Raw genomic sequence first — 12,027 nt, 5'->3', positions numbered from 1 at the left:
AAATCCAGTCTGTCTTCCAGCCCTGGCCACCTTGCTTTACGGCCACAGAAACTCTTCTTTGTCTTTCTTGTAAGACAAAGTTCGTCTTCCTGCTGTCTCCATCTGCGTACCATGCATTCATTAATGCTGAATTCTCTAGTTGCAGGTCTATTCCCATGTTCTTTTGCATAGTCAATTGCTTTCAATTAAAACTCAGCGTCGTATGCTAGTCTCCTCTCCGCAACCATGCCGAGGTAACTCACCCCGATAACACTCCCCGCCCCTCAGTAACGCCATCATCCACAGGCAGGCAAGAAGCTGTTCTCTGATTGGTTCATCATCAGAACAACGGGGAACCATTGATTTCAAACCATTTTTGCTCAGGACAGGACCGGTGCGGTACAAGGAAAGGGCAGATCTCATATTTTTGTTAATATATTAGCCGCTCCGGACTACCAGCCGCACTTCCGGGTTTGGACCAAAATTTTAGTCAAAATGGTGTGGCTTATAAGCGTGAAATTACTGTAATTTACTTCCATCAATGATTGTCATCAAAGACTGACTTGTTTAACTGTAAATGTTTATATAGAAAAACGTTAATTTATTATAACTTTGGTAGGAAAAGGGTGTACAGCTAAACACTGCTACCAAAACCAAATTTTTATTAACAAATTAAGTATTAAAATGAAGGTTTAGAAATAATTGGAAAAGACTTCTCCAGATCTCAAAGGAAACATCCCCTTAAGACATCACACAGCCAGTGCTACATGGAGTAAGAGGGTAGCATTGATTACATGAGCTCTGTTGGGAATTCCAGAAAAAATCATGGACTGGCCAGAAGGCAAAGATTTTAGAGCACTGCCAGAGAAAGAGACTTGTGCACAAGAAGCACCACCACATAATGAGTTACCAGAAGATGAAAGAGGCTATGCCCTGTTTAGTGATGCATCCTGCTGTGTGGCAGGAAACCATCAGAGATGGACAAGTCATTGAGGCTGCTGAAGGAGAAGGAGAGTCAAGGCAGTTTGCAGAGGCAAAAGCCATCCAAACTAGCCTTAGAGACTGCTGAACGAGAGAAGTGACCTGTATCTATTCTGACTCCTGGATGGTGGTTCATGTTGTGTGGAAGTGGCTGCAAAAATGGAAGAAGACCAATTGATAGTGCAGGGTTAAACCCATCTGGGCTGGACTGCACCTACACTAGAGGAGGACATCAGTGTAGAGGTCAAAAACATGACTGGAAAGGTACATCAGATAGATGTTCACATGCCCAAAGGCCATGCCACTGAAGAACATCAAAACCATTAACAGGCAGATAAGGCTGCCAAAACTGAATTAACTTAGCTACACTCAGACTGGGAGTGGAAGGGTGAGCTATCTGTAAACTGATAGGGCCATGAAACATCAGCTGCAACAGACAGATGGGCCCATCGAGGGGTGGAGCTGACCATGGAGGCCATTGCACAGATCATTCATGAATGAGAAGCAAGTGCTGCAATCAACCAAGCCACTGAAGTAAACTTTCCGTGGAATAGAGGGTAGCAGCTGGGTTTCCTGTATGGTAAGGCCTGGCAAACTGGACCACTGCCATGAACACACCAAGGCAAGAGCTACATACTCACCATGGCAGAGGCAACAACTGGTTGGCAACATACCCTGTAAACTATTCCCACTGCTCAAGACACCATCTCAGGTCTTGAGAGACACATTTTGTGGTAACATGGTGCCCCAGAGAGAATCAAATCAGACAGTGGGATTTATTTTCAAAACAACCTAATAAACTCTTGAGCAAGAAAACGTGGCATTGGGTGGACATCACATCCCTTATCCCCCATAAGTCTCTGGAAGGATTGTGGGGTATAACAGACTGCTGAAGACTGTATTAGGTAATGGGGCATGGAAGGAATGGGATGTAAATTTAACAGAAGCCACTTGGCTCGTTAACACTAGGGGATCTGTGAACCTCCCTGGTCCTGCCCACATAAAACTCCTACACATTGGGGAAGGTTAGGTACTATACATGGGAAGTGGCTAGGAAAATGAGGGTGGATATCTCTCCCTATAGAAGGTAAACCCGTTTAGGGGATTGTCTTTGCTCCAATACCTGGGTGTACTTGGTGGGTAATACAGAAGGATGGGGTGACCACAGCAAAAATGACATTAACTGAAGAAGCGTGAATTTTGTGAGGAATAAGGAGTGGGAGGCACAGGGCCAATGTTGGTGCCCAACAATTAAGAGCGCTGCTTCTCCTATCCTGAGCACCCATCCTGATGGAATCTAACCCAAGTCATGGCCTGATTTTGGACATCTGGAGAGGTGAAGGATGCTCTTGAGATGGGAAAATAATACCTATCTGAGAAACGACAGGGGGATAGCAGGTAATGAAAATTTATAAATCTGTATGCCCAGCCAAAAACAACCCATCACAGCCCCTCTGCTCTGGTGAAAACCCATCTGGTGGACTGCATACAGCTCTGAAACCCACAACATAGGAAGGACATCCACCTGTTACAGCAAATCCAGAGATCCAGAGACAAGTTGATTAGAGAGATGGAACACCTGTCCTATGAGGAAAGGCTGAAAGAATTGGGATTGTTCAGCCTGGAAAAGAGATGGTTTCATGGTGACCTAATTGCAGCCTTCCATTACCTGAAGGGAGCCTACAGGAAAGATAAGGGCATGTAGGGAAGGATAAGGGGGATGGATTCACACTGAAAGAGAGTAGGTTTAAAGTAGATATTAGGAAGAATTTTTTTCCTGTGAGGGTAGTTAGGCACTGGAACAGGTTGCTCAGAAAAGCTGGGTATATATACTCCCTCTCTGGGAAGCGTTCAAGGCCAGGGTGGACAGAGCTCTGAGCAACCTGGTCTTATGAAAGGTATCCCTGTTCACAGCATGGGAGTTGGAACTTGATCATCTTTCAAGGTCCCTTCCAACTGCTGAGGAATACATCTGGTGCAGGTAGCTCTTTGCATAACAAAAGGCATGAAGATGAGTGGCTAGCTGGGTGAATGGATGCAGGAACATGGTAGAAATGGAAGACTCAGAAGGGAAGACTCAGGAAGAAGAATGAGGCTTGCCTTAGTCTGTGATAGTATAAAAACCCAGGAGTTCCTTTGTCTGAGATCTCTCCTCGGATGCACCAGCCCAGGCTGTTTCTGTGTTATCACACTGTTAATAAATTGCTTTATGGAACAAGGTGTCTGAGACTGGGGTCAAACCAGTAACGGAACCTGGTCTGACTGCGAGCTCGGTGTGCAGGGAGTCAAGAGGGGCACCTGCCAGATCACTGGAGCTACCTGCAGTGAAGGAGCTTTGGTCCTAGAATTTAAACATCTCTGTCACTGGGAGAGTGACTGTCAGAGAGTCTCATGAATGGTCAGACTGGGAAGCTTCCATAACACAACCCAGGCCATTCTGTGATTTGTTCACAAGTTTGCAGATACCCAAGCAGCTCAAAACCTCAAAAGTGCAAACAAGTAACAAAAACGCAACAACAGCAACTTCCATTTTTGTTTAAACATTGAGATTCTTTGTATTTATACAAAATACAGATCCTGTCCCTCCTTCAGCACCAGACTCATCTGCAGATCATTGATCTTTTCTCATTACCCAGGTGCTCCTTGAAAGTGTTGCTGCCGTTGTTCCAAAGCTTGTTGACATAACAGTTGCTGCTGTTTCTGTAAAAACTGCACTACTTCTGGGCTTCTGAGTAGTGACTGAAAGAGAGAGAAAGTGAACTTTACTTTACAAAACTCACATATGTTAAATAGTAATAGTAATATTACCATTACTATTACCATAGTAATATTTTATCACGTAGTATAGTAGTATTAGTAGTATTTTATTTTATTACATGCATTGGCACATTAGCCACTATTGTGGCTTAATATCACAAAAACCCTGTAAGGAGTAATCTATTGACATTCTAGAACCAAAACATCACAATTGTGCTTCGGTTCTATAGCTGTTCTTCAACTGAGCTAATTTTTACATTTCCCACTGAAGATAGCTCAAAAATAGTTTAATAAATGAATAAATATTGTAATCCTTCAGCAAAGTTCATGTGCCAGTCAGAGTTCAAGCATCAGGACTATGCCCAGAGCATGTATTTTAGTTTTAGGCAGTCCTGTGAGGAGCAGGGAGCTGGACTCAATGATCCTTGTGGGTCCCTTTCAACTCAAGATACTCTGTGATTTTTCACTGACTATCCAGAATTTCCCAACACTTCGAAACAGCAGTCCAACTACAGGGAGTGAGTTAAAAATCTCCTCTGCATCAAAAGGCCAAAGTATCTAAAAGTATTTGCACCTGGCTCCTGGCCTGAATAGTTGCAATCTGTAATCCAACTCTGGTTGTTCACTCTCATGCCTGCACAGTGGCAGCACAATTGACTGTAAGGTCAGATGGCAAATCAGATTGGGAAGTGATCCTTCCAAAAATTAACACAGGAAAAGGGTTATTTTTCAGCAGAATGAATTCCCTAGATGCTTACTCATTGGTTATATCACTGAAGTGATCATTAATAAAGAGGTATTGCAACTGCAAGTCAGAGGAGAAAGAGAGAAGCAAGAACCAGATCAAGGAAAATCTGAATTTCAGAAATGCTGAAAGGAATCCTGAGTTCTTAAAGAGCCTTGACATAATTAATAAAAAAGCTCTGAACATCTACTGAAAGACCTTCTGGTTGCTGTATTCTATAAAAAAAATAATGTTTCATTCATAAGATACCTTTCAAATTTAATTGAAAGCCACATTAATACAAACACCCAAGAAAGGGGACAGCAAGCCAGTAAGTGGGGCATGAAGAACAAGAGATAATATGAAAACTATTTCACACGTTCATTATTTGTTTTTCTCATGAATACTCCTTTGAGTTTTAGACACAATTACTAAAAAGTGCTATAATTGAGAAAGAATTATCAAGAAATACATCTAGGTAGTTGTATACTTAAGACTGACGTGATGTTTCTTTTAAGGCCTTCCAAATTTCTGAATGAGCACTACAGCACTATACAATGAGGACTGTTGAATTGTGTTGCACAGGTGACAGAGAGAAGACAAACAGTCCCAACAGCTTTTGAAGAATATGGACAGCAAAAACACGTAACAAAGGAAGTAGTAATGAAGAAGGCTGAACAAACTGTAGGTACTGAATGATTCCCCTGCATTGGGCTTGACTTGTTAAAGGATATACCAGCGTTTAAAAAACTTACGAGACAAGCCATTCATGCAGTCTGCAAATATTATAAATCACACTGCTTAAAATTTGCTTTATCAACACACATATACACAACTTGAAGTTTGATATGATACATCTGCAACCTCTAAACCACACCGTAGTAAAGCTTACATTATTGTTCTACCTAAGGCTTTGGGTTAACAAGTTGAAACCATCTCAGTTACTGCAGGCACTATTTACCCTAAAGAAACCACTACATCTGTTACTACCAAAACTTCAGATCACTAAATTCAGTCATCCCATTATTCTACACAGAGAGGCTGAAAGCTCATATCTCTGAAGCATGTTTCAAATTTGAAAATATGCACATGCAGTGCATGCTTATTAGACTGATTTTCTTTATTCACAATGGTGACAGGTAAACACTGTTCAATGTTTGAGTTCAAAACAAGACTTACCAGTCTCTTTTTATTCAATACTTGTTCTAAAAGAGTAGGTCTTGCTGGACGATCTCCAATGGATCCTGTTCTCTGCTTTGAAACAGATGCTGAACCTTCAGCACTATCCTGCACATGACAGAAAACAAAAAAAAAATAAGGGAGGTCAGACTATAAACTCTGATACAGCGATACACAGAAAATCCCAAGAGTAAAGAACTCCTTAATCTACAGTGGAAAGTAACAGCACAGGAACAGAAATCTATCCATTCAAGACCTGGCCTCTTCTTTCCACCTCCTTTCACTGTTTCACCAGCAAGAATGAAGCAATGCAGGTGAGTTAGTCTTCCACACGGCAAAACTAAACAGGTTACTAGGGCTAGTTAATGGCTTCAATTTGATTGATTGCATTTCTTAAAAATGAAGTAATTCACAACAGGTCAGTCTCCAGCTTGTGAAAATGAATGATATTTACCATTTGTGACTGAGCAGGAATGACAACAATCCTTGTAGTACCAAAACAAAACACACTTGAGAACACTATGATGAACTCGCCAAAGCCACAGGCTTTTTTTTTCCCCATCAAGTTTATTCTGTTCCCTGTACAATCGACAGACATATTAAAACTACATGGTTCTACAATCTGCTCTAAGAAAAATACAAAAGGTTTGGAAAATTTCAACCAATGTTGAATCCTATGTGTATTACATTCACATACTTTGTGTATTACTGACAGTTCCATTTACCTCAAAGTGTTCAAAAGCAGGAACAACAAAAAACTGTCCCAGTATCTTTCACTTCTATCCTGTCCACAAAAGAGAAAAATGAAACTTCTACTAGGAACTTCTACTGTAAATGGCCTTAATAAACACTACTTAAAAAAAAAAAAAAGAGTAATTTCAGCACTAAATACCCTGCTTTCCTGCAACTTCATGCCCTAATTTCCTTACACTCAAAGCAACATGCAGTCACAACAACTGGGAAAAGAAAACCCACCCTCTTCCAACATGCAATAATCACTGTTTCATTCTACAGATTAAAAAGTTTTAACCCATCACTACAGGAAATTAAGTATTTTTACCCTTCTCCCATACTGTCCCCTTTTCTGAACTAGCACAAGTATTTGTGTAGACACACAATGAATTGAGCAGGATGAACTAACAGGGAAGGAAGTGAGAAGAAGGAAAGTCATACTGGTATTATAAATTTAGAATTCATTTTCCTCTTGAATAACATGTGCAGTTTCTCTTACCTCACTGAAAAGTAGCTACCAGAATTAGAAAAGGTTCACAAAACAGCAAGGATGATAAAAGTGCGTAACTTTTTCCTTGGAAACAAGCATGCTATGCCTTTTCAATGTGAGAAGGAAAATATTTAGAGACAAGCCTTCCAAGTATCACAAACACAAGAGGAATTGTTCTAATGTAAACACTGCCTGGCAAATTAGGTTGACACCAACAAGATTCAAAAACAGGGCGAGTATTCAAAAACCAGGTAGCACAACTGAGGAAACTACCAGAATGTAACAGAGGCTCAGAGTTCACAAGTGTTCAACAAAAATCCAAAATACTATATGGAACATGTACCACTTATAGTTACAGAATACATCAGGAAAACCTCAGCAAGTCCTTTGAACTGAAAGATGAGAGAATATTCCCTAGCAGCATCATGTATACTTCCCTTTTTTAAAGCACCTGCCTCATGGCTTTTACAGACATACAAAAGAAAATTCTTTCGTGTGACAACCAGGAGGGTTACTATTATACATACATGGAAAAAGAACCAGAAACAGGAAAGATTTTGTTGGTCAGTTTGCAGTTAGATCAGTTCCCAGTCACACAACTCCAGACACAGCTGTGATGACATAAAAGGGTTGCTTTTAGCAGGAGTGCCAGGTAAGATTTTTTTTTCTTCTGGCAATCATTATTTTACACCTGTCCCTTTGAGCACAAACTGCTCAGCACCTTCAAGTGTAAAACTATCTCACTTTTTCTGTCTCATCTAAATACAAGATCTGAAACACTAACTCTGTACAAGTGACCATCAGAGAAGTGTGTGGTCTTAGCTGAGTCACAAACTGTAGGAAAAAGAATATTTAAAAAGTTGAATGTTACTATCAGTTTTACCACTGATAGGAATTCCCCATCTAAACAACACACATAAGCTTATGCAAGTTAAGTATGAACTAGCAGCGCTTGAAACATTTACCTGTAATTTAATATAAGAGTAATAACCAAAAAGCGTCTTGAGGAACCGGCATCATTGATTTTTATACACCTGATACCCAACGGCCCTCGGGCTTTAAAACCCTCACACCTCAGCTGAGAAACAAGTCTGACATCTCTTTCAGACCTATACTTTCCTACTATGGGAAAAAAAAGCCACGCTGCAAGCGAAGCATCTCCTAGCGATTTATCTTTTCCTGGGATCTTCTGGTACTGCTGTAAGCTTCTACAATTTACGTCAGAGCTGAAAACAAACGGAGCTTGCTCTGGCTAACAGGGGGAAGAGGGAGCTGTAGGCCGGCCCTAGATCACCTCCCTTTCCTCTGGCCGTGTGACAGACCCCGGCTTTCCAGGGAAGCCCCGACCCGCAGGACCAGCGCACCCGAGGGTGTCCCGGCCGCGGCGCCGCCGCCCCCGCCTCACCTCGGCCCGCTGGCCGCCCCCCGCGGCCGCCGCCCCGCCGCCCCCCAGGGCCTGGTCGCTCTTCTTGCGCTTGTACTTGTCCTTGTAGATCTTGTTGCGGTGCCGCTTGCACATCCAGGGCTTGCGCTGCTTCACCACCTGCGTGGTGGTCTCGCTGCAGCCCTCGTACGTGCAGCTCTTGCACTCGCCGCCCGCCGCCGCTTCGCTGCCCGCAGCCCCCGGCGCCGCCGCCTCCTCCTCCTCCAGCTCCTCCAGGCTGGCCGTGCTCTCGCCGCCCGCCGCCTCGGCCTCCTCCTCCACCACCTCGATCTCGCCGGAGGTCCCCAGCTCGTAGAACACCATCACGCCGCCGCTAGCGGACGGCGGCAGTTGCGGGTCGCCGCTCGGCTGCAGCACCACCCCCCCCGCCCCCTCCTCCTCGCCGACCGGCTGCATGACAAACAGCGTCAGCTGCTGCTGCTGCGGCGGCGAGGAGGAGGAAGAAGCGGAGGAGGTGGGGGCGGCGGCTGGGCTGCCCTGCAGGGCGGCGGTGCCGGCCCGGCCCGGCCCGGCCGGTCCCTGAGCGCGCCGCGCACGCGCCTCCGCCGCGCACGCGCCCCGGCCGCGCTCGGGGGAGGGGCCCGGTAATGGCGGCCCCGCCCCTGGGGCGCCGTGAGGGAGTTTGGGTCGCGGCTGGGCCAGCAGAGTTGGCGTAGAGCCTTTGTGGCCGTGTTAGAGCCGGCAGTGGGGCTCGGCCCCGTGTGGTGGATGCTCGCGGTCGAAAGGAGCGATGGAAGTCAGAGGGTCTGCAAGCAATCAGAAAGTTTGATTGGTGTATTGCGCGCTTGGCGTGGGAATTGGTTTGTTAGTCCCTGACGTACTGTGTAAGGCACGGCAGTGCGTTTTGGATAAAGGGGCAGGGTGAAAGGAAAGAGGGAAAAGATGAATTAAAGAGCAGGTGAGGGGTCAGAGAGAGGAAAAGAAAAAAGAAAATTTAAAAAGGAGGGAAAAGAGAAGAGAAAACAGGTGCTGCCCAGGCTTGGAGGGCGGTACACTTTCATGGATGACAGGTTTCTGGCTTTCTATGCAAATTAATTATCGTGCGCATGTGTTCTTTCACATCTTTTGGGAAACAGCTCAGAGGCTTCGAGGGACTTGGATGGTCTCGATCTCCTTGCCCACATCTTGCCCTCATTCCTGCGTTTGTGTGACACTGTGTTGTGCTCATGTCCATGTACCGCCCCAAGGCTGTTTGTCCTGGAAAAGTGCCGCCCTCCCTCCGCATGGCCCCCGTCTGCAGCCGCATCTTGTTCGTTCTCAGGGTGTTAACACCGGCAATCCTTGTCTCTTAGTGCAAACAATCCTTGGCTTGGCTCCATGGCTATCCAGCTATCGTTTTCTGAGACATACACATCCCGTGATCTTCTGGGATTCTACACCCTGTCAGCCTGTTCAGCCTCCTGCAGAGAAGTCCCACTGACTTCCATCTCCTTGATCACCTGATGTTGCCCCCCGCTTTATTTGTCTTACCTCCTTGCTTTCTGTGGGTTCTTACCTTTCTCGTTGCACACAGCAGTTCATCCCATATTGAAGAATACTGCTGACTCCATTTATTACCTGGCAATTGCAGCAGCTCCTTTTTTCTGTCACTAAGATAAATGATTATGCTGTTTGCAGTTGTAGCTATTCTGTTTCACCTCGATCTTGTCATAATACGCTTCTCTCTCATTTGTCAAAATGGTTAATGATGGGTATAGTCCTAGAAAAATTGCAGTAGCTCTGTCCTCATTGCCTTTGACCAAACAGTCAAGGGCGAGATGACCTCCAGCTCCAGGGTTTAAACTAGAATTACAGACTATTTTTGTCAGTGAAGACTTACTTTTCCCACATATGCTTCAGTGTCTTTCATCTCTGTTACAGCCATGCTGGGACAACTTACTAGAAGCTTTCTTTAGGACTCATCCTTGACCTGTGTCAGTAGTGAAACATACAAAAATTACACATAGCCTTGTTTTCCTCCTGCTTCTTAACTATTTTGATGTCATCATAAAATGTTTGGGGCTTTTATTCACATTTTAGGTCCCTTTAGTTTGTATCTTTTGCTTTAAATGCATCTTGAAAGAGTGTCTTCCTAAAATTCTAAGTTCTCCTGACATTAATTAAAAATAAAAATCCAAAGTAATAATGAATCAAAATAAATCACATTTTTCTCCATCCACATTCCCTGCATGTATACACATGATAACTAATTAAAACAAACAGGAAATTGATAACCTTTAAATTCCAGGAAGAAGAGTTGTTTGGGCCTTTCATCCACTTCTGTGAAGCCCCACTGAGCTAGCAGGATTTGGCATGGGCCAGTCTGACCAGCAGACCGAAGCAGCTAAAGCCTACATGAGAAAATTATTCATGGAGTTGAGGTTTCCAACCAAATGCTCTACTGAAAACTCCCTCTCTTGTAGAATAAGTTGAATTCTACCTTAGATACTCTGGTAACACATGGGGGCTTCATTGGAGACTATGCCTGGAAGCATATTTTAATGCTTTGATTTTATTTTTTACCCCAGAACTTTGTAATCTACTTACTTGAGAGCATAGAAATATAGGTCGTAAATTAGTGACAGCTAACAAAGGAAGTCCTTCTTTAAAAAAGCAGTGTTCCCTTACTAGTGTTCCCTTATTCTTTTCTGCCTGGTTTGCTCAGAAAAGAGATACACTCTGGTAGAAAAGAAATTTATAAAAGCACAGTAATTTCACGACTATAAGGCGCACCCTTTTGACTAAAAATTTTGGTCCGAATCCGCAAGTGCGCCTTATAGTCCAGTGCGCCTTATATAATGTACAAAGTTGCGAAATTTGCCAACCCAGAAGTGCAAGCCATGAGCCGAGTCACGAGAGGGGGCGGGACTGGGCAGCCCCCGGCCAGCAGGAGCCACGTGGGGAGGGAGGAAGCAGGTGGCCCCGCGCTGCCCCAAGCCGAGGGCGGCCCCAAGCCGCGGGTGGCCTGAGCCGAGGGCGGCCCCGAGCCGAGGGCAGCCCCACGGGGCTGCGGTGCCAGGGCCGGCGGGACCATAGCTGATAGGGGCAGGCGGGGCCACGGTGCTGGGGGCGGCAGGGCTGCAGTACTGGGGGCAGCGGGGCCGCAGCTGATAGGGGCAGGTGGGGCTGGCTGGCTGCGGCTGATAGGGGCAGGCAGAGCAAGCGGGGCCACGGCCAGCATGGGCAGGTGGGGCCGCGGCCGATAGGGGCAGGTGGGGCCGCGGCTGGCAGGGGCAGGCGGGGCCGTGGCCGTCAGCCGTGTAGGGGGAACCAGCGGTGGATCCTCGTTGCAAAAAAAAAGTGCACCTTGTAGTCCGGTGCGCCTTATATAATGTGCAAAGTTGCAAAATTTGCCGACTCCCGGAGGTGCGCCTTATAGTCCAGTGCGTCTTATGGTTGTGAAATTACTGTATTTGCTTCCTTGGGCTGCACTTCTGTAAATCTGGCTGTTGGAGGAGGAATGTCATGCTTGGAAAATTTTATCACTAGTATGTCCATCATTGCTATCCAACCAGGTGCAGTCACATCATATTTTGTATTCCTAGGTGCAGTTAAAAGGAGAGGACAAATAAAATTATTGAAATTTAATAAGTTCCTTTACTGAAACGTAGTAAATTAATTTGTTCTTAGGCTGACATCTTCAAATAAATATTTAAATAGGTTCTCTGATTTTCTGCTGTCTTTTCATTTGTGTTGGTGAAATAGTTAATTTTAATGTTCTAGATTTCTGTGCTAGTCCTTAATTATCTCAGAAACGTTTTA

At 44.7% G+C, this 12,027-nt stretch overlaps 1 protein-coding gene across 1 annotated transcript; it reads right to left on the bottom strand.

Annotated features, from left to right (window-relative positions):
- Nucleotides 1–559: 559 nt before the first annotated feature.
- LOC116992256 (regulatory factor X associated protein) lies at nucleotides 560–10,150 on the bottom strand. The gene is made up of 4 exons (XM_033051714.1): nucleotides 10,106–10,150; nucleotides 8,248–8,919; nucleotides 5,621–5,728; nucleotides 560–3,699 (listed from the first exon to the last, which is right to left on the bottom strand). The coding sequence occupies exons 1-4, from the start codon at nucleotides 10,148–10,150 to the stop codon at nucleotides 3,589–3,591; spliced, it is 936 nt and encodes a 311-aa protein (XP_032907605.1). The 3' UTR covers nucleotides 560–3,588.
- Between the last annotated feature and the right edge of the window lie 1,877 nt (nucleotides 10,151–12,027).

The sequence above is a fragment of the Catharus ustulatus genome, chromosome 2, assembly GCF_009819885.2.
Source record: "Catharus ustulatus isolate bCatUst1 chromosome 2, bCatUst1.pri.v2, whole genome shotgun sequence".
Lineage (NCBI taxonomy): Eukaryota > Metazoa > Chordata > Aves > Passeriformes > Turdidae > Catharus > Catharus ustulatus.
Note: the sequence above shows the minus strand (reverse complement) of the source record. Positions and strands in the feature narration are given on the sequence as shown.